Source organism: Jatropha curcas, chromosome 2, assembly GCF_041381405.1.
Source record: "Jatropha curcas cultivar XTBG-Jc1 chromosome 2, XTBG_Jcur_1.0, whole genome shotgun sequence".
Classification (NCBI taxonomy): domain Eukaryota; kingdom Viridiplantae; phylum Streptophyta; class Magnoliopsida; order Malpighiales; family Euphorbiaceae; genus Jatropha; species Jatropha curcas.
The window spans coordinates 24,445,310-24,468,977 of NC_143152.1; the positions used below are offsets into that span (position 1 = coordinate 24,445,310).

Sequence of the window (23,668 nt, forward strand, 5' to 3'; positions counted from 1 at the left end):
ATAAATAATTTTAGACAAATTACTTGTTTTAATAGAGTAATAACTTTTTACCTTTAAAAAAAAAACAAAAGAGTAATAACTACATGTCTAATTTCAGTAAAGAACTTGTTTCAGATCCTTACTCCTTCGATGCTCAAAAAGAGAAAAAAAAAAAAAAAAAATGATATGGAACGGTTACACGTTACAAAGACTTTTCACCGTTCAACTCATTCCACAATAACGCGTCGTGGAGTGGAGGGCCAAACAGCACCGCACGACCGTTTGGAACTCCGTCTCTGTCCCTAGTGGGTCCCCAGCCTCTTAGTCAAATCTAACCAATGAAACCGTAACACGTGTAAACCAAAACACAGCTGGCAACCATGAATGATTCGCTCAAAAGAATATACGGAGGAGCAAGTTAAATTTAAAACGTATTGTTAAATATTTTTCCATTTTAATTTTGATGTTAGATATTTTCTGCTGATACTTTTGACGAGGAGGTAGCCTTTAAATGGCAAGCGGAGAAACAAAGCGGGAACACATACAGCTCTCTTTTGCTTCCCTCTACTAAACAAAGCGGAGAGACTTCATTTACTTCACCATTACTTCTCAAATACTCTCTCTTTTTCTCTTTCTCTTTCTCTTTCTCTTTGCTCTGCTTTTTGAGATCTAAGAATCGCGTCTTTGCGTTTCTTTCGTCTGCAAGGCGTTTGATTCAGAGGTTAGAAGGAGCCCGTTAATGTTAGAGGTGCGTTTTACAATCGCGCTTAGATCTCATTTTATGGGTTTTTTTTCCTTCTTTTTATGCGTATTTTTGAGTCCATGAGATGATGAATTTCTCTTTTTCTTTTCTTTTTTTATGGATCTGGTTGTGTTTGATCGTTTTTGCTTGAAATTAGTTTATTTTTGCTTGTTGTTTGTTTAGCAAATGTTTCTTTGAGGGATGGAAACCTGATTTTTGATATAAATTACAAACAAACTCTGCTTCATGTTCTGTTTTTTTTTTTTTTTTGTGTGTTAATTTTTATAGTTGAGGGATTTGTAATATTTTCTAGTTGTTCTGGACCGTCAGATTTTTTATTGGCCGTTTTTTTTTTTTTTTTTTTTTGAAAAATCAAAGCTTTAGTTTGTTTAGCATTTTGGAGTTGCGTGTATTGGCTTTTTGAGAACTGAAAACGATTTTTGTTTTTGAAGCTTTCTATGGGTTCATAAAATGTCAAAGTAAAGGAGACCTAAATTTAGTCTGTTGGACTGTTCAATATTTGCAGTGTATTCTGATTTATGTTTTTAAGACTTTGAAAATTATGTCTTTCGTTTCATTTCACAGGCGCATGCTAAATGGCAATTCTTGTTACTTCTCATTTGGCTAATGCCTGTCTGCTGCTCAAGTCGAAAGTGTTGTTTTGCTGTTATGTTAAGCATCTTGGTTTATGGAATTGAATGAACTTGTATGAGACGATTACTTCTCTTATAAAGGAATGTGTTTTGTATGTTTGAATCTACCAATTTAGTTTTTTTTTTCCCCAAACATCTTTGTGGGTTGTTTTTAGTTCTTTTAAAATATTTTTAAATTAAAAGGAACAACAGGGAATTAGATGATGGCTGGGATGTATTCTGAACAAAAACCTGAAACTGAAATTAACATGTTCTGTAGAAATGTTTCTGTGCGTGGTTGAAACATTTTTCACTTCAGATACTATAATCCTCTAAGCCTAATTATACTGTCCTTGGTCTTTGTTCAATTCATTTATTAAAGATGCAATCTTTGGCGACCTTATACATGCAAAGTGTCATTGCTTGCAAACTAGATTTATAAAATAATCCATACAAGTTTTCACCAGTTTACACTCAATTGTAAATAATATATTATATATTATAGTTCCTTCTGTTTTCAGGTTGCAGATATGGTTCCACCTATTGAGACTTCAAACAAGGGCCATGTTTCTCAGCCATCCTCGCATCCACCTCTTAATGAAAGGATACTTTCATCAATGAGCAGGAGGTCTGTTGCTGCACATCCCTGGCATGATCTAGAGATAGGTAGGCAATATTACTGTAAACAATGCAGAATTAGCATTTGATATTTTCTTCTTTGATTTGATCTAATGACATTGTCTATTGCTTTTTTTTTTTTTTCATCTTTTCCACAAAAGGTCCTGGAGCTCCAAAGATATTCAACTGTGTAAGTATAATGAACCTTGGCCACTGTACACCCATTGGATTCGAGAAATATGTATCTATTATTGAATCTAGAGTTTTGTAATTTATAAATATGGAAGATTCAAGTGTTTTGTATTCAATAAATTCTGGATCCATTTAAAATCTCACTTCATAGACTATTTATGTAGGTTGTTGAAATAGGAAAAGGGAGCAAGGTGAAATATGAACTTGACAAAAAGACTGGACTAATCAAGGTAATCCTGTATGCTAAGCTTTTTTCCTTTGTGCTTCTCCATTTATTTACAATTGGTTGCTAAAGTTCTCATATGCAGGTTGACCGTGTGCTATACTCCTCAGTTGTGTACCCCCACAACTATGGCTTCATCCCTCGTACACTTTGTGAGGACAATGATCCCATGGATGTCTTGGTTATTATGCAGGTTTTTTTTTTTTTTTTTTTTTTTTTTTTTTTTTTTTTTTGTGTAATCATTTCTCTTACATGTGTGTGCTCTTGGCATGCTTTCTTGGAAGTACTTTGCAGTTCGACATTTTTTCCCCTACCAGATTTAGCTCTATCTATTTTTTTGCTTGCTGTCATAAACATAAATTTTGTACATTCTTCAAAACATACTGCTCAATTTACACAATCTTTTTTCTTAAAATATACTGCTTGTATGGGACCTTCTTTGAAAAAAATACATCCATATGCAGGAACCAGTGCATCCAGGATGTTTTCTTAGAGCCAAAGCTATTGGGCTTATGCCAATGATTGATCAGGTGCATATCCTCAGCTGAAGAAAATCTATTTGCTTATTATTTTTTTCGTATTTGTTTCTTTTCCCTCATGGGTCACAGAGAAATTGCTTGTATTTATCGATATGTTTTCATGATAACCAATTAGGGTGAAAAAGATGACAAGATAATTGCTGTTTGCGCTGATGATCCTGAGTATCGCCATTATGATGATATCAAGGACCTCCCACCACATCGTTTGGCTGAGATCCGCCGCTTCTTTGAAGATTGTATCCTTTCAAGTATTTTTTTAATTTTTATAAAGGAAGCTGCAAATTATCAAAGAATTTTGGCGTGCACTTTTCCTTTTTATGAAGCCTTTTTAAGTTAAACATATAGTTTCCTTAATAATATATTCAGACAAGAAAAATGAAAACAAGGAAGTTGCCGTTAATGACTTTCTTCCAGCTTCTGATGCCTACAAAGCAATTCAGCATTCCATGTAAGTGATTGGTCTGTCTAACTTGCATTTTTGGGCATTTGCTGTTTAGTGCATTTTTCAAGTTCAATTTTCTAGTCTCTGAACAAGTTGTATATTTACTTGTCACTAGTCTTGTCCAATAACTGTCTAAATATCAATTAAAGTTTCTCGATTTTGTAAATGCTTTTCTGAATATGATCCTTTTTTATCCTTTCTGTTCTACTATTTACTGTGTTCCTTTTAATTTTGCTATTCTCTAGGAATCTGTATTGTGACTACATAGTGGAGAGCCTGAGGCGATGATGTTCAGGAATACATTAGACTTGAAACCTTGGAATGTGATCCTTTTCCTTTTATATAAAGATGCTGCTCTCTCTCTTTCTCTCTCTATATATATAGTCTTTTACACCTTATTATGGTAAATTTTCCGAATGGATTTGGTTATTATATTCTTAGGATAGAAAGATGACGAGGATGATGACGATATCTTCAGGTTTGTTAAATGTTACTTGCTATAATGAAACATCTGTAAGGAATGTAAAAGAATCATGTTTGTATTACTTTGAATGATGCTTGTTCTTTCCCTCCAATTTTTTGGGCTTATTTTATAAAGGCTTTTAATTGTCATTTATTTATTAAATCGTTCATTTAGAGGAATGTTACTGTACATCTATGTTTCTTTACTGCAATATCATGTTTTGGACTTTTGTCCAAAAATCTACCTACCTATATCGTGATCTGTCCATCTTTGAGCTTAATGATACTTAATACCCCTATAGAATAAATAAACTAAAGGTCAATCTAACGTGGCCAGTGGAGATCACCTCTCCTTTATCTATACTAGCCACATGCTTGTCCTATGCACAATTTTAATATATATTACTCTTTCCGATTCATTTATATAGAAATAATTAACTTTGCACAAAGATTAAGAAATTAGGTAAACTGTCATTTTTTATCTAATTTTTTCTATTTTGCCCTTAATATTGCATTAATTGAATGTTTATTTTGAAAGTCAAATATGTCATGCTAATTTTTTTCTCATAAACACATTTAAAGCCAATATTTACATCCTAATCAAAATTTTAAATTTGGCTCTCCCATTTTTAGTGGGACATTTTTGGTTGAAAACAAAGTTTGAATTTTGTTTAAAAAATGAAGACACTTGGTAAAATGGTATATGCAAATTTGATTTTGGAGTTAAAATTTTTTTAATAGTATCAATTGTCTCTTCAAATTCTTTCCAAATACTCCTAACGAGTTCATATCTAAGAACTTACACACAAATTAGAACAAAAAAGCTAAAAGTTCATTTCCTATAATCATATCACATCTTTTGATTTGAACTTGCAATCTCCTTATTCATCCATAACTTTTGAAAAGTGGTTGATGATTTTCAAACTAAAATCCCTAATTCTTGAATAGGAAGAACTTATTGGCACAATTTTTTTAACAGCAAAGCGTTGCCGTTTTGAGAGAGCATTCAAAAAATATTTGGTAATAATCTTTTGTGCCCCACTTATATAATTGTCATGCCTGACTTCAAACACCAAGAAATTGTCCCATAGGTGAAACGAGGAACTTTCCAAGTAGTCACCCATTTTAGGATTTCCGTTAAGTGAGCATACTTAAATCTAGAGTCTTCTAACTCTCTAAGTCATTCCATCAAAATGCACATTTGTTGATTAGTTTTTCATTTTTGATATATGATATGATTCATTGATGTATTTCACATTCCTCTATTCATAGCTAGTATGTTATTCTAGAAGCTAGCCATGAGTTTTGCTCTACTTGCTCTTTTAGGATCGCTTTCCCGAGTTAGGATGTTACAATAATCCATGCTCATTTTTTCACAATTTATTTACACGATTAATTTATCATAAAATATGCTAACCAAACATCAAAACCACGTGCAATGACTTGAAATGAGAAAGAAATATAATATAACTATGCATTAGTAACTCAATCATATTTAATGCAATATTTTACAAAATAGAAACTTGAAACTCAAGATTATCCATTTGTTTTATTGATTGGATTGACTCCTTTTGCTCTTTCTTTTCTATAATTACTTGATGATTTGGTTGTTCATTCTTGGACTCGTTAATTTCCGATTAATTTTTTATTAACTGGGTATAAATTAATTTCTCCACGGACGAAGATGATTATCCATGGAACAATTTTTTTACAAATCGCGCACCTATTTAAATAAAAAAAAAAAAACCAAATGTTATAAAATAATAATCAATTTCTGGTTTCTACAATCTTTGTCACTTTAGCTTCTCTCACAATTTAATATTTGCTGCTTCTTCAATAAGAAATTCAATTTGGATAATACGATTCGCCATTTGATTAGTATTATTGGTTTGGGAGATGATCTTGTCTATTATAAAGTATGTATATCTTATATCTACTCTGTATTTCAAATGAAGAATTTGAATAAGTTTCAACTCGAATTCACAAATTTTAAAATAGATGAAATTCTAAATTTTACATTCAAAGTTATCTCGTGTTGATGATTTCATGAGTATATAATGATTTCTTATTCTTATATATTTTTCATTATTCTTTTTTTTTTTATTTCTATTTTTTGCAAAACAAAATGGCTTGAAAAAAAAAAGGAATCATGTAATATATTGATTATATTCCAATATTTTACATATTAATGTTTATAATTTATTATTTTACATCAAAAACTCAATTTAAATAAGAGATAGGAGGGTACACAAACATATTTTGATTTTTGAATATTTAAATTTTTAAAATTTCAAATAATTTAATTTTTTAACACTCAAATAAATAAATATTAAATATTAGTATTAACTAAATCTTTATTTAACATAATTTCAATTATTTTTATTCACAAATTAAAAACATTTAGAAATAATAATATAATTAGGTAAACACAATGCACGATTTGCTTTTTTACTGTATATTATATTTTAAGTTTCTAATTTATTTAGATAATTTAGATAACAACATTAAAATTTTAAATTAGTAGGCATTTAATTTCACCGTGATTAAATAAAGTTTTTACGTATAAATACAAGTTAAACTCATAAAGGACATATTTTATAAAGATGTATATTTGATTTTAAATTGGAACTCCTAATGATTCTAAAAGATTTGACAGAGATTTGAGATTATTAAATTATTTTTCAATGTAAATTTGAAAACTATTGAACATTCCTTAATTAGTTTATGTAAAAGTTCAAACAAATTCATATAATTTAGATTTGGATAATTAATTGGTATAGTTAGTTTTATGTATAAAATGTTTCAAAAAACTAGACCACCAAAACGTATTAAATTAAAACATTATCATAAAACGAAATTATATACAATAATTCTATACTTTTTATTTTAGCATCTAATTCTTCAGGTAATGGTTCAAGTCGTCAATTCAATTCTGCTGCATTTTGATACTAAAACCTTTGTCAAGCTTATTTTTGTAGAAATCTCTAAGATAAGATGCCACATTATATATATATATATATCCAATCTCTTCCCAGCAAATTTTTTTTAAAATTCAAATATTCAAACATTAAAATCATATCAAATCTGAAGTTGTATGCAATATATTAATTCAATAATAGAAAAAGCTCAAAAAAAAAAAACATCAATATTATTATAATGATAATTACATGAAAATATAAAAAATAAAACAACGAATAAAAAATTTTTTTATTTATAAAATTTTTATTCGCCAACATATACATTTCATAACTCCACTGTTGCATTAAGAGAATAAACTAAGTCAAAGATTGTAAGCTTGTAGCTAACAAGTAGTAGCCATTCTTGAAAATTAGATTGATCTTTTCTTGATTTGCAGGATTTCCAATATTGACAGTCGAAGCTATCTTGTACGGCTTTAGAGCTGTAAATGAGAATAAAATGATAGATTAATTTTTTGTTAGAAAGAAATAAAGCATATCATACATATATCAAAATAAAAGAAAAAATTGTAAAGAAAATCATTGTGTTCAATTATTAACTACCTGTTAAAACATCAATTAATCACAAAAATATGATAAAAATAAAAGAGAGAAAAAAAATACTTTGTTCATGGTTCCTGTTGGAATTTGAATTCCGCTTGAGGAATGGAATGTGGGAACTTAATTCCTAGGGAGGAGATAATAAATAGAGAGAGAACAAAGAAGAGGTAAGTTTTAAAATTTTAAATTTTATGAAGGATTGTTAAATTACTGATTAATTAGGAATTGAAAATTATTTTTTAAAATAATATTTATGTCTAATAATTATTTAAATTGCCATGGTGATAAAAAAATTTACAAATTTATGGGAAAAGGAAAAAATAAATGATAAAAAAGTATTAAAACCAAGAAAATTTATAAAAAAAGAAAAAAAATACTGAAACAGGAGAGTATCATATCAGCTTCCTCAAGATTTTTTTTTTCTTCTAGATTATATATATATATTGCTATTTAAAAAATAATAGTATTTCAATAATAATATTTATTTTAAAAAAAAGTAATTCTAGAGATAACGACAAATTAGAAGTTGGCCGTACAGTTACGAAAGAGTGAAAACCCCCCCTGTATGATTTTTGTTTTTTTTTTTTAAAGACAAACTAGAATCCACTAGATTACGACTCTTCTATCAGAACCCCAAAGCACAAAAATAGAATCTACACCGTCCATTTCCTTCTCTCTTGCACGCTTGAATTATATACGCTCAAGATCAACGCCACATCACCGATCGGCGTGAGCCCCAATCTTCCAATCATAACGAACCCCGCCTCCCTTTAAAAGCAATCCTCTTTCGCAATCGCACACATCTACCAAACAAACAGATCGCCCCTTAATTCACTCCAGTTCGATTTAAATCCCTTCAATTTCTTTGGAGTTCGTTTGATGGCACCGAAGGCCGAAAAGAAGCCGGCTGAGAAAAAACCGGTGGCGGAGAAATCTCCAGCCTCGGCGGAGAAGAGACCAAAGGCGGAGAAGAAGATCTCGAAGGAAGGCGGCGAGAAGAAGAAGAAGAAGATAAAGAAGAGCAGCGAGACATATAAGATCTACATTTTTAAGGTGTTGAAACAGGTGCATCCTGATATTGGGATATCAAGTAAAGCTATGGGGATTATGAACAGTTTTATTAATGATATTTTCGAGAAACTTGCACAAGAGGCATCTCGATTGGCTAGGTATAACAAGAAACCAACTATTACATCTAGGGAAATTCAGACTGCTGTGCGATTGGTTCTTCCTGGAGAGCTCGCAAAACACGCTGTTTCTGAAGGGACTAAAGCAGTTACCAAATTTACTAGCTCTTAATGGAATAGTTTTCTGAGAGATTCAGCCTGATGTTTGAATCAGAAAATTAGTTTTCTTTTCCCCTTTTTCTGTTGTTGAATATATTTTTTTTAAATGGTTGGTTGGAAATAATCTCTCGCCTTTTCTCTTCCTCTGATTGAATGTACAGGGAAATGTTCTCGTTGATTAATTAGATTTAATAATAATTAGTTTTGAATCGTGGGATGAATTTAATTTGGAAAAATCTGTCAATTTAAGTTTTAATTATATGCAGAGGCTGATCTGATTTTTCAACAAAGCTATTTAAGAAAACAAGGTTGTTAGGGATCATGGTTGTTCTTGGATATAGATACCATTCATAGAATGGTTGATCAGGTAGCTCATATAATGTTTGGTTTAAATTGTTTTTTCTCTGAAATGTTTAATGGACAATTTGATAGTATCTACAATTGCTTTGACCTGCAGGATGATGCAGAAGTATTTGACTTTATTTTGATTCCTGGTAGAATTTTTAATATGTAGAAGGGTGTTATAAAGGTGTTTCTATACATTCTTCGATGTTTAGCTTAGGCCAATGTACTTTTCATGGTTCTAGCATTGCTCAGGCAAAACTTATATTGCCAAATGTTGCATCCTACAGATATTAGTGAAAACCACCGTGCTTTGATCAATGGTTGAACAGTAAAAATTTCTCTTCCTGTTCTAGGAATTCTTTTCCTCTGAAATCTATATTCTTCACCTGAAATGCATTGGTGCAGATTTATCAAAAAGATATTGTTGTTACGTTTATTGTGAAATACATTCTCTGTTCCATATTTGCTTTTTTGTTTTTTTTTTTAACTCTTAGTATAAATTTATAAATTTTGTAACTATTTTGGGATATTGAAAAAAAAAAAAAAAAGAATAACAAGCAAATCGGAGGAGGAAGTATTTAACCTCACTTCACCCTATTTGGCTGAGTGGCTCCGATGTCAACATGCAAGGCTTTGTATGACAGATCACGTACCTCGTCTCACTTCAAATGGATTATTTCTGGTAAAAAAATCGATTTTTTTAAGTATAAAATTTTACATTTGCTTAAAATTTAAATAAATAACTAAATGAAGCTAAATATATTCAACAAACGTAACTAAATATTCATAAACATAAACATTAACTAAACATATTGACTTCTTTCATAACTAAACATATTGACTTCTTTCATAGCTAGTGAGAGATAAATGAGGCGATACATCGATGTAAGACACATGATATATAGCTAGTGAGATTAATAACCCTTACTTGAGCAGAGGTTATGAAGAACTTAAATTCTTACGCGTAAAGGTGAATACTAGTGTTGAATCTTTTGGTTATGAATAGTTTACTTGATTTGACGACTTGTAGATATAATACAACTCAAGTTTAAATTAACTATGGTGATAAGGTAGATATCTAGACTTTGAGGGTAGATTCATCTCATAATCATCCTACCCTCCCTATAAATTAGATTTTCTTCCCATTGGTTTGTCTTCATAAATTTAATAAAAATTAGTTCCACCGGTTTGACTAACAAACTCAAAAATATTTATCTCATCTTCTTGGTTCATCCTTCTAGCTGCTCAGAAGAACAAGTATTCTTGTAACAGCCCAGCCCTAGTGTGATATTGTTCGCTTTGGATGCCAAACCTGGCCTGAACCCTCACGGTTTTGTTTCTGGGCCAGGGAAACCTCCGCTCTGCCAGCCCAAAACGCGTCACACTAGTTCAAGGTTGCCACCCTTTATGTATAGGACTTCCACCTTGTGCGTAGCCGATGTGGGATTCGCCTAAGGTGTTGTGCCCCAAACCTGGGATGTCACAGTCTTTGCATGAGAATTTGTGTGGTGTGTTGCTAATGAGACAATATTGCTTCATGTTGAGTGGGAGGACTGGTAATGGTGAGAAAACAGGGGAGGTATTGAATAAAGGAAGTAAATAGTGAGTTTATGCTGAAACAGGTTTTGCTGGAAATTTTACCAGTAACTTCATCTTGATTTTGACCCCATTTAATGATGGAATTAGGAAGTGTTATAGAAGAGTTATTTGTTCCTCTATGTGTTAGCTTTACATGGGTTTTTGAATCATCCAAATCGGAGTTGTATATTGAGAGATATGACCAAAAGAGTACAGACAGTGCAGGCTGGAAAACGCGAAGCGCGCGCGCGAATTGCATGACGAGCTCGCGTTGCCTTCTCGCGCTCGCGATTTTCAAGTGCGCACCCGCGACTTTCGCCTGAAACTCTCTGACTCTTATTTGGCACATCTCGCGCTCGCGACTTTCAAGTGCGCGCTCGCGACTTGTGCTCCCAAACTCTCTGTCTCTCATTTGGCACTTCTCGCGCTCGCGACTTTCAAGTACGCGCTCGCGACTTGTGCCCGATAACTCACTGTCTCTCATCTGGTGCTTTACGCGCTCGCGACCTTGCAAGGCGCGCTCGCGACTTGTGTTTTCATGCACTTTTGGACTTTATTTTCTATGCAATTGGATTCCTTTGCTCAACTTGTATGCCTCCAATCATTTTATTACAAAAATACAACATTAGAACATGTATTAAAACAACATGCAAGCATACAAGTGATGTGAAATCAAATAAACATTATGAATTATGAAGTTGTGAACTATGAATATGATGTTGTGTTATATTATTGACATACCAACATTAGGCTCCATTGAGGTTAGGCAGAAACCATGTAGATAAGGCTATGTCGCGACATAGGATAGCAGATCTGCACCTCATACATTTTGATACTTCGGCTACAGGCCGTTGAGTGGATATGATTATATATGGGCCATAGCAGCCAAGCATACAATATTCATCCAGTTTCATACAGTTTTTCTTATCACTTCGGTTTCACTATAACCTTATGGAGCCATACAGATATCTTGACATAACATTTCATGAATTATACAGTATTATAAACAGTACAAAAGATAATCAAGGTATCATGAAAGTATCATGATGTTTGTGCTTATATGTGCCATATGTGTTTACATGGTTCTTTCTATACATGTATGTGTTTAATTGTTTCTTTATCTGTTGAGATATCCACTGAGCTTTATTTGCTCAGCGAGTTACCTGTTTAACTCGCAGGTTTTGAGATTGGACCGTAGAGAGTTAGCTTACAACTGCTGCAGTTCATCTGTAGAAGACTCAGTCTTCAGGGTAGCTACTCATTTGGATGTGTATCTTTTGTATATCCTTTTCATGGCATGTACAGGGCACAAAGTTGGGCCCATTTTATTTTGACACTAGTATCATGTTTTGTAAATATAAATTACATTATTTTTGTATACAACATCAGCATGCTATTATATTCAATATACATTATGACTTCAGCATGTCAGGCCATACAGTCAACCAGTTTGTAACGTCTCAACTCGGTTTATTCGGGTTTACGGGTGGACCGGGAAGGGATGTTACAATTCTACTGAATGTGAATGTCACAACTTTTAGCAGTTGTAGCATTATGTGAGAATTACAGCCACCATTGTCGTAAACAACTGTTGCATCCTTGTTTCTTATCACTTAGAAAATTCGAGGACGAATTATTTTAAGGGGGGAAGATTGAAACAACCCGAATTTTTATTTTCAAAGATTTTCCAATTAAATTTAATGTACCGACAGCCTGGAAATTAATATTAATATTTTAGTGCAACTATCATGAGAAACCGAACCAAAAATCGATTGAAAAAGTCGAAAAACCGTTGAAAATCGATGATTTGGGCCGAATCGAACCGAATCGAATCGGTTCGACCCAAACCATCTAGAAAATTCTCTTTTTCTTTTATCTCCAATGCTAAACTCACTCCCCCCTCACCAGCGCATCTCCACTCCATCGCCACTGCCATCACAGCGCCACTGCCACTCCTCCCTCTTCTTCTTCGTCTTCTTCCTTCCTTTCTTCCTTTCTTCCCTTTTTCTTTCTTTTTCTTTCCTTGTGCCTGCGTTCTTGGCGAGACAGAGGCAACACAGCAGAGCCGCGGGCCACTGCCACTCCGCCACCGCCCCTACTGCAGCTCGGCAATGCAACAGCTCCGCCAGCAGCTCCTCGTCTCCTCGGCCAGATCGCGTTGCTGCTTCTTTGTCGCGCTTACAGCAGCAGCACAGCCTTGTCAAGCCGTCGCTGCCACTGCAGATCGGGCCTCCGCCGGCGTCACAGCAGCTCTGCCGCTGCTCCAGTGCACCTCCGGCCACCAACCTCCACCTGCTCTTCATTCCGGCACGTGTAACCTCCATTTCCGGTCAAATAATTCCAGCAGCTATATTTTTTTTAGGTATAATTAAATAGATAATTAGTTTTAGTAATTTTAGATAATTAATTTAAAAATATTTTAGTTAATTAATTTAATTCTATTAATTATAGTTAATTAAAATTTAGTTAGTTTAATTTTAATAATTTTAGTTAATCTAGTTAATGTTAGTAATATTAGTTAATTAAATTAATTTTATTATTTGTAGTTGATTAATTTAGTAATGTTAGTTAATGAAATTAATTTTTATTATTTGTAATTAATGAGTTAGTTAAGTTTAGTTAAGTTAATGTTAGTAATGTTAGTTAATTAAATTAAACTTATTACTTTGTAGTGGATTAATGTAATTAATTTAATTTGGTAAATGTGGATAGTTAATAGCTTTGTAATTTTAGTGTTGATTTAATTAAGATAGTTTAAACATAATGTTATTGTGTGGTGATGTTGGGATTGATGGAGGATGGAAAATTTGATTGATTGATTGCCCGATGGATGGGCTGTGTGGTTTGGAAATATTAGATATATTGTTGATATTTTAACAGGTGGATAGTCCAATTTTTAGGGGAAATGCTGCCGAAATTTCGGTAGAAAATAAAATAAATTTTAATAGAAAATAAAATAAGAAATAAAATATAATTCAAACGAAAACAAATAAAATAGAGTTAGATAGAAAGATAAAATTTTAGTACAAAAAATAAATTAGATATCGAGATTAAATTACATAGAAAAATTTAGAATATAAAATAAAATTCTTAGAAGGGTAAGGAGATATTTTGTCTGATAGAATTATTTCTTTTTGTGTCATTCTTACTTTGCTTAGATCGCCCGGGTCCATCTAGTGCTCCTCCAGGACAGAATCAAAGCTAGAACTTCACTCTCCATCACTGTGAGTAATAATAAATAATGCATATCAACACTGCATTTGCATATCATTTATTTATAAACATTATATTTTTTATTTACATGTTTACAATATATTATAAGTATTTTATCATATATGTTATGTTACGATCACTATAATTATACTTATATATAATTGTGCATTTGGATGAAATTGGTGTATTATGATGAATGAAATGTCTGATTATTTGTGCTGTGACTATACTGTGATTTGTTTGTGTGGAATTGGGATGAAGTGGGTCACCATGGGTTTGTGAGACCGTTACCGTTATATGGATCCTGATTCTGATTACTGTTAGCCGGGTAAATGGGAGATTGGCGCCCCCATGTGCACCTACCGTTACCGTTACCGTTAACCACAGGTTGGCTTCTTTATTGGGCGCATCGGATAATCTAGATTTGATCGCAGCCCGTAGGGTGGCCACCTGTTGTGAGCGCCTGATGATCTAGATTTGATGGAGACGACCGGGTTGCCTCCTGTTGGTATGGAAAAGAAAAGAGAGAATGCAAAAACAATGAGAGGGCTGGTCAAGTGAGGATTAGACCGGTCGGCCAGTATGGGGGATCGGCTCCCTGGTGCACATGTGAGAGGATGAGCCATGTGGGAGGACGGCTCATCGGGGGTTCGGTGACTCCACTGACTAATTTCCACGTGATGTGATTATTTGAAGGTGATATTGTTTGTGGGTGCTGATGTGATGCCATATGATTGATTGTTGGGTGTTCATTCAGTATACTAGGGTGCATTTTGCTTGATTGTATGTGGTGTGTATTATTTATTATTATTCACTGAGTTGCAAAACTCACCCCCCCCCCCCCAATAAACCTCTCAGGTATCTGGAAGCAGCGGATTCAACTGAAGCTCTGCAATCTTCTCCGCAGAGTTATAAATGTAAACTTTATATTTCTGTTATTTAATTTTGGATGTATAAATTATTCTATTATCAGATTATTTTTGAACTCCGCAGTTATAGGATTGTGTATTTAAATTGGGCCTTATTGTTAGCACTACGCTATAACTTAATTATTGTGTAATTAACTGTAGGTAAACCAGTAAGCCCTTATTGTGATTACGAGTTATTATGAATAGGCCCTGGTTAAATTTTATGTATTATTTGATATTGGGTCAGATGTTTGAAAATTTTATAAAACTTATATCTTAAGTCATATGGGCTTACTGTTTTGTTGAAATTAGGAGAATCATGTAGACAGATTGAATAATTTAGGCTTACTACGGGCCTCGGGGGCCTTAAGCTTACTTGGGCCCTAGTGCCGGTTCGGCCCACGGAAACGGGTCGTGACATAAAATTAACTGCTTCATCATTTCATAAAATTTACTGCTTACCTGTATGCTGATAGCCTCGCCAAGCGGGCAACTTGTGTCATGTTAGTTTCACACCATTTGCATGCTTGCATTTTGTGTTTATACATGTGTTCATGTCGTCTTTTTGCTTTAAAATGATTGAAGACATACAAGTTGAGAAAAGGAATAGAATTCATAACTTCATACACCATAGTGTTTACCTCATTTCCAATCATTTGCATGCTTGCATGTTGTTTTGATGCATGTTCTAATGTTGTCTTTTTGTTTTAAAATGATTGGAGGCATACAAGGTGAGCAAAGGAATACAATTGCATAGAAAATGAAGTCCAAAAGACCATAAAAACACAAGTCGCGAGCGCGCAAATGAAAGTCGCGAGCGCGCAAAGCACACATGAGAGTCAGTGAGTTTACAGGCACAATTCGCGAGCGCGCAAATGAAATTCGCGAGCGCGCGATGTGTTTTCCAGCCTGCGCAGTCTGTACTCTTTTGGTCATATCTCTCAATTTACAACTCCGATTTGGGTGATTCAAAAACCCATGTAAAGCTAACACATAGAGGAACAAATAACTCTTCTATGACACTTCCTAATTCCATCGTTAAATGGGGTAAATATCAATGTGAAGTTACTGGTAACTTTTCCAGCAAAACTTGTTTCAGCATGAACTCAACATCTACTTCATTTATTCATTTCATCTCATGCTTTTTCACCATTTTCAGTCATCTTACTCAACATGAAACAACATATTTTCTCATTATCAACACACCACACAAATTCTCATGCAAGGAAATTAATTAAACTAAAAGAGATAGCACACCTTCACTCCAAAAAGCTTAAGCTCTTCTTTTTAGCTTCCTTTTTCTTCTACCTTTGAGCTCACCTCTCCTATACATGAGAATTCTTATGAATACTCTAAAAATATCACCAAATGATTCAAGTATGAAATTCAAGAAGGTTTACTTACTTGGATAGAATAGAAGTTGAATTAATGCTTGAATCTCATGACAATTGATGGAGAAGCAAGGGAAAGTAAGATAAATGAAGATGATGAAGGAGATGAAGAAGATAAAGATGAAACATGGAAAAGTGGAATGGAAGTCTCGGGAATACTCCAAAAATATCATGATTTTGTGTGTAAAATTACCAAATGGTCCCTCAAGTGTCAAAATGGTACAACTCAATACCTCAACTTTATACTTTCGTGCAAGCAAGTCCTAATCCTTATACTTTGACCTTTTTGCTTCCTTCAAGTAAGCCCACTTCTTTTCCTTATTTCAGTTACATCCCATTCTACCCCACTCTGGACTCTAATGGCTCAAACCGGGTTTTGGATCAGCCCGACTCGACTCTAAGCAACGACTCGATTCAATAGAAAAAATGGGACGTTACATGAGTACTTTCTTTCTTCCTACTTCCTCCTGCAAAGAATTGCAAGGAATCATGAACTCTTTTTGGTAGGGTACACAAGGCTCGAATGGTAAAGGAATTCCTTGGTTATGTTGGGATACAATATGATTGAGAAGGCTATGGGCGGCCTTGGCTTCAGACACCTATATTCGTTTAATATTGCCCTAGTTGGTAAACAGATTTGGAGACTTTGTCACCGAGCCGAATTCTCTTCTATGTTCAGTTCTTAGAGCTAATATTTTCCAGGGGGAATGTTTTGGATGCACTGTTAGGGCATAATCTCAGCCTTATATGGAGGAGCATGGTCTCGGCTAAGTCATTTTTAAAAAGAGGGTATAGGTGGAGAATTGGTAACGGTTCAAACGTCAATATTTGGCATGAGCCGTGGATACCACGTGATCATGATTTTTATCCCCATAGCCCTGTTGTTCCTAGTTTTGACAATATGTCAGTTGGAGATCTATGAATGTTTAATGGTTAGAATGTGGATTTAATTGCCAGACTTTTCCTACCAGAGGAGGTGTCACAGGTCCTATCCCTCCCTTTTATTCGAGCTACCCAGGCAGATAAACTAATATGGCGCTTCTCTAGTTCAGGGAAGTACCTTGTTAAATCAGGATACAAACTTGTCTTGCCTAATTTTGTGGTGCCAGAAGCAAACTTCATTTCACAATTTGGACTAAATTATGGCAATTAGAATTCCCACCGAAGGTTAAGCACTGGCTTTGGTGGGCGTGTCGTAATATTTTGCCAGTAAGCTCTATACTTTTTGGCAAGCGAATTACCGAGGATGATCACTGCCCATTCTGTGGCGAAACAGAGACAATAATGCACATGCTATTCCTTTATGAGAAAGCGCAACTGTGTTGGAATTTAGCATGGATTCAGTTGGACGGATCTGCCACTAGTTTTAGTGATATGCTGCTGGGGTTTATTGATTGTCGCAGTGATGAGCATTGCTTGTTATTTGGTGTGTTGTGTTATTTTATTTGGTTTGACAGAAATCGTCGGGTATCCTTGCAACATTATCATGGCAGTAACCAGCTTTCTTAAAGACTGGCAGAATGCGCATATCGGTACACGAAATTCCCCATTACCGCGCGGCTTCAGTTCCAACATGGGCTCCTCCTCCGCCTGGGGTTGTAAAGTGTAACTTTGATGCAGCTGTCCATACGACTGAGGATCGTTCATCTTATGCTGGCCTTGTCCGGAATGAAGCTAGGTCATTTTTAGTAGCTTGCACGGGTCATTTTGCAGGGGTCTGTAACCACACATCGCAGAGGCCATTAGTCTTAAGGAAGTATTGTCATGGCTGCTCACGAGATCATTTGGTAGGGTTCTACTGGAAACAGATTGCTGCAACTATTTCAAGCTGTCACTGCTGGGTTTGAACCTTACTCAGATTAGGCACCGGTGTTAGAAGAGATTAAACAACTGCTTTCTCAAATGCCATCTTGTGAATTGATTTGGATTAGGAGACAAGTCAATAAGCCTGCACATGCGCTTGCTCGTGTGGCATGTTTACATCTAGGGGTGGCCAAAATCTGATTTTCGAAACTAGAACCATCGGTTCCGAACCGGTGGGAACCAAAACCGATCCAAACCGGAATCAAAACCGATCCAAACCAGTTCGATTCCTATTCCACCAGTTTTGGAACCGTGAACCGATGGTTCCAGCTCCAGTCGGAACCGACGGTTCTAGTTCCATCTGAAATTGGCCGAAACCGTCTAAAATCGGTCTGAAACTGATCGGAACCGTCGATTTTGGAACCATTGAGAAACCAGAATTGGAACCGTTCGGTTTCAAACCGTAACCGAAACCGCTAATTTTCGGTTCGGTTCCAAAACCGTGGCCACCCTTGTTTACATCCTTGTTTCCGTCCTATAGGACTCGACTCCCTATTGTATTGAAGATCTTATTTCTCATGATTTGTTATAATAATATGATCTTCTTTACTATCAAAAAAAATATATTAAATATAATATTGAAAAACTACATCGCATATTAGTCCTCGTTATAATAAGCAATTAATTCTCCTAAACTTTAACAAAATTAAGGGTAATTTGACCAAATTACATTTTATCTCAAAATCAAGGATAACTTATGTAGATAGTATTGTATTTAATATAAATAAAGGTAATATTGAAAAATATTATTTATTACTTTCTCAAAATACTCGAAATGACTTATATTTTGAGAAAAAATAAGCATCCAAAAACAACTTATATTGTATTTAATCCCTTAACTATAATAATTGCAACTTTCTTAATCTGTGTGAAAATAGAAAGTGAACAATCTTTTTGGGAAAAAGGAAGTATATTTCTTTCAATTGGTGAAATTGTCCATTGAATTAGCAACTAACTACAGTTTCCAACGTCTAATTTGAGTGCAATTTCAATTAATTTATTACCTTCGTTCTTAAATATTTGTCATATTTGAGAAAATCAATAAAATACTTATTTGTCATATTTATCATATGCGGCAGAGTGAGGATATACTTGTTTTGTAAGCTAACATTATCTATCTTACTCAAAAAACCAATAAAATTTATAACACTAACAATAGACTAATATTTAGTTGGATTAATATGCATTCACGTCATTTAATCTCTATTTAAATTAACAATTTCGTCAAATTTATAAAGAAATGACACACTAGGAATCAATCTTAGGACCACTTCCTATAGCTAGGTTAGACGATCCACGCATGAGTCATCCAAGCTAAAAGCCCTCATCCATTTGTTTTGATCCAAACAACTAACATATAATATTCGTTGTCGGTATTGATGAACCCTAATTAGAATAGCACATTTGTAATATTTGTCATACAAAATTAAAATATATAAAAATATATTTAAAAGGAACATGACACCGTTATTTATATCTAAATCATTTAAACTATATGAGTAGTAGATTATACTATTAAATCATTTGTCCATTTAGCAAAATTTTCAAAAATCTATTGCAATTTTCCATTACATAAGTTTAGTAAGCATACAATGTGTGCAACTTAAATTATCCTATCCAATAAATTATCATATCGAGTAATTGAATTAGTCTATTTCAATTTCTACATCGCACTATCTATCTCAAGCTCTATTTCACAAAAAACTACATAAGCTTTTGAATTTTTTCTGCCGTGATAAGCATTCATTATAGGAAGAGGAAGATGTTTATGGAAAATTAAGAGAGCAGTGAAAACGGTAGACTCTTTCTGAGATGCAAATACACACGTGTGTATATATATATATATATATATATAATTTAAATTTCAAATCTATCTAAAATATATCAATTTTCAGTAGGAACACAAATAACATTTTACATATATGAGAGTAAACTAGATATTTTATGCTCAATGATCCTAGATAATCCTGGATCAACTTGAACCAACATTCATTATCCATATAATAAAATGTCTATATGTTACTATTAAAATGAAATGGAAAAAGTATAAAAGTACAAATATAATAAATATTTTGAAAAACACAAATATAACGAATATTTTAAAAAAGTATTTAGAAATTTTAAAAAGTACTTAGAATCAGAAGCCCAAAAACACTTAGGAACTTGGAAAAGTATTTAGAAACCGAAGCACATTAGAAACTTGGCAAACTATTTAAAAACGGAAACAGCAGTTCCTTCGAAAAAAATACCTCTTCAAGTCAAGTGTTAGTAATGGCTTCAAGTTAATTGTTATTAGTGACTACTGCGAGGGGTATTATTGCCCATTCACAATCAGAACAGTGTTTTGATATTTAATCTCAACCTGCTAGTAGTTTCGCGCAACATTGACTATTTCAGTTCCTTGTGGACATTACAGCACATAATGGAGTTCACAAACATACAAGATACAACCCAAACCAAAAAATAGAAAACACAAAACAAATAGAACAACAATGAAATATCTACAACTCCACTTAACCCAGTAGAACAAATTAACAACTTACTGCCAGCAAATTAATAACTTTTGATAGTTAATAGAATGCAAAACAAGCACCAGAAACCCAACACAAGTTTCATATCTAGTTTTAGAAGTTCAATATCTAGTTATAGCATAAACAAAATGATTGATTAAGTACGTAGCATAGCTTCACATTTTCAAAAATTTATTTATTCACAAAATCTTAAAGCAGAACTGAGATGTGAGTTCACAATGCCTCCGCAACAGAGTAGTGAAACTTTGTGGGAGAGTTTTTCAGGAAGCTACTCCCACAATAGTCCGGGCTACCAACATCAAATTCACCAAGCTCGTCAGAGGAGTCGACCATTCCATCACAAGTATTTAGGGTTTTATAACCCTTGTTTGACCTCCCACCAGCTTTGCGTAACTGCTTCTTGTCTTTACCACCAGCACCTCCTCGTGAGTTGCCCTTCTGTCCCTTCTTTCCATTTTTCTTGTAGTTATTGTTGTTGTCTTTGTCTTTATCTCTCCTCGACTTCTTCTGCTTGCCTTTAACAGTGTGAGATAATGAATTGGGAATTGGATCATACACATCAGGAGCCCATGACACAGTCAGTTTCCTGGGGGATGCTCCCAGTTTTTCTCGGCTGCCTTTCATAGCAGAAACAAGCTTCAAGAAAACCAAGTTACTTTAGTAAATCGGGAAAGAGGGAAAATTCGATATTTTTTTACAGTTTGCAAAGCAAAGATATTTCCCAGAATTGATTATCTTAATCTCAGTTCATAGTAACTGCTCTACAATTTGTTTCACATAACTTGACGGTTGAATCAACAATGACATAAAAAAGAATTCACCCACATCCACTGGAATTCAACTGATTATTCCAGGCTTGTCTTTTACCCCTTCTTTAGTATAAATAGATTAATGATAGAATTTAGTTTAGCTGCAAAAGCCATCTTAAATTTGTTCTATAATGAAGGATATCTTGAATCAAGCTTCAGATTTAAACAAGCATGTCTATTATATAACTCAATAAAGCCTCGAGAATTCAAAATAAGCCATGTTAACATCAATAAAAGCTTACTGGTAATGAGATCTGTACAGATTGCTCAGAGAACAGTAGCTCCAATGCCGTTTCAGGTTCATTATCTTCGTCAGCAGCACAATTTTCTGGGCGCTTGCTAACCAGTTCAGGCCCATATGGTTCTAGCTCTTCACATCCCTCCTCTGCATCACTATTATCATCTCCATCAGATACAAATGTTTCTTGAACATCTTCTACGCGCACAAAATTGGAAAATTTGCTTTCAATTTCATCAACCAGAACACCACTACCAACTGGCCGACCAGAGATCATGTCCATCAATAAATAATAGAAGTAAACTGCAAGAAACCCAAACAAAAAGCAGAAATAAATTCCCATTTCCATGACAATGGAATCAGGCAAAGCATATAATAAAAAAAGGAAAATTGATTTATTAAGAATCAAGCCATCAAGTTCAAATATCATACATTACAATCATATATGGGGATAAAACTTCATCAACATGAAAATATATCAATTTACAAGCTTTTAAATGTATTCTTGAAAATCCCCAGTAATTACAAGCAATCCAATCAAACATATTAAAGTAAATTTCATTAACTAATATAAGATAGATAGATACCTCTTAGAGCTCTTATCAATAACTTTTATCAAAGAGTCGGAAAATCCTCCAAACCCGACTCTCTATCTCCGATTCTAATTTCTCCACAAAACGATGCTATCACAAGAAACCCAATAAAGAAACGTGACAAATCGCTGCTATTGCAGAAACCCAGAAAACAGAACGACAAAAAACTGGAGAGAGCTAAAAGAGGTAGAGAAACTTTGAAAAAAAAAAAAAATCTAATGTTAACTAAGATTACCACGCCGATTACCCTTTTCGAGCCGTTTCAGACGATGAGAGCCATGAAACAGAGTTAAAGAAGGAACTAAAGGAAGCAAAAGTACTTTTATGGGCATCGAAGGCATTATCTCCCTCTGCTCTTCGAAACACCCACTGTCTCCCCTTTCCCTAAACTGTGCGCTTACTCAAACCCTAAAATCTGATCATAGAAGAAAATTAAATTCCAGGTTCCAAATCAAATTAAAGAAACGAAAAACATAAGAAATCAAAACCCAATTCGATTGGAGATTAAAGAAGATAACCCATTCAACACGTAAAGGCTAAGACGAGAGATCAAAAATTAGAGAGACAGATAAGAGTTGTTTTGGATCAGACTGAGAGATAAAGGAGACGGAGAAAGAAGAGGGTTTTATATAGGAGTACAAAAATAGATAGGGTCAATGGATCCAAGGGCGAGTCTTGTGGCGGTTTCGAGGATCAAATCAGGAACGTACACGTTTTTATCAAGTTTTTGCACTTCCAATCCTATTGTAATAGTGTTCTTTAAATATTTGCTTCACTTGTATTGGGCTTTGGGTATTGGTTTGGTTTTGATTCAGTCCATGCAAAGCCCAAATTACGTATAAAAAGGTTTTCTTGTTCTTTAATGGTAAAATAAAAATCATTTCCTATATATATATATATATATATATATATGATCAAGAAGCGAAATAAAAAATCTTCAGGAAGCTAATATGTCATTCCCCTGTTTCAATATTACCTTTTTCTTTTTTTTTTTATAGAATTTTTTAGTTTTAATACTTTTTTATCATTTCTTTTTTCTTTTTCCATGAATTTATAAATTTTTATCCCTATGGCATTTTAGATAATTATTATTTTAAAAAATAATTTTTAATCTCTAATTAATCGGTAGTTTAACGATCCTTCATAAAGTTTAAAATTTTAAAACTTATCTCTTCTCCTTTCTTTCTCTCTATTTATTCTCTCCTTCCTAAACGAAGAATTAAATTCTAGCGTTTTATTCCTCAAGCGAAATCTCCAATAGGAACCATGACAAGGTATTTTTTTTTCTCTTTTATTTCTATCATAATTTTGTGATTGTTTGTTGTAACACTAATTGAACACAATGATTTTCTTTACAATTTTTTCTTTTATTTTGATATATATATATATATATGTGTGTGTGTGATATGATTCATTTATTTCTAACAAAAAAATTAATCTATCATTTTATTCTCTCTATAAATCTAAAGCCGCACAAGACAGCGTCGACTTTCAATATTAAAAATCCTGCAAATCAAGAAAAAATAAATCTAATTTTCAAAAATGGCTATTAATTGTTAGCTACAA

The 23,668-nt window shown here is 33.6% G+C and overlaps 3 protein-coding genes across 4 annotated transcripts; 2 read left to right on the forward strand and 1 right to left on the reverse strand.

The window, feature by feature from the left end:
- Window positions 1-450: 450 nt before the first annotated feature.
- On the forward strand, window positions 451-3,942 carry PPA4 (pyrophosphorylase 4). 2 transcript variants are annotated; one of them, XM_012219496.4, is made up of 9 exons: window positions 451-727; window positions 1,859-2,019; window positions 2,133-2,161; window positions 2,328-2,393; window positions 2,472-2,579; window positions 2,851-2,916; window positions 3,041-3,161; window positions 3,292-3,373; window positions 3,613-3,942. In XM_012219496.4, the coding sequence occupies exons 2-9, from the start codon at window positions 1,884-1,886 to the stop codon at window positions 3,653-3,655; spliced, it is 651 nt and encodes a 216-aa protein (XP_012074886.1). In that variant the 5' UTR covers window positions 451-727; window positions 1,859-1,883; the 3' UTR covers window positions 3,656-3,942. The 2 variants fall into 2 exon arrangements, with proteins under 2 accessions (XP_012074886.1, XP_012074885.1); XM_012219495.4 differs by having other exon boundaries at window positions 453-727; window positions 1,875-2,019.
- Window positions 3,943-8,125: 4,183 nt separating this feature from the next.
- LOC105636261 (histone H2B.9) lies at window positions 8,126-8,842 on the forward strand. The gene has a single exon (XM_012219497.4). It carries the CDS (start codon window positions 8,227-8,229, stop codon window positions 8,644-8,646), a length of 420 nt encoding a protein of 139 aa, XP_012074887.1. The 5' UTR covers window positions 8,126-8,226; the 3' UTR covers window positions 8,647-8,842.
- Window positions 8,843-20,474: 11,632 nt separating this feature from the next.
- Window positions 20,475-22,684, reverse strand: LOC105636262 (uncharacterized). Its single transcript, XM_012219498.4, has 3 exons — window positions 22,097-22,684; window positions 21,514-21,812; window positions 20,475-21,098 (listed from the first exon to the last, which is right to left on the reverse strand). The coding sequence occupies exons 2-3, from the start codon at window positions 21,790-21,792 to the stop codon at window positions 20,676-20,678; spliced, it is 702 nt and encodes a 233-aa protein (XP_012074888.2). The 5' UTR covers window positions 21,793-21,812; window positions 22,097-22,684; the 3' UTR covers window positions 20,475-20,675.
- Between the last annotated feature and the right edge of the window lie 984 nt (window positions 22,685-23,668).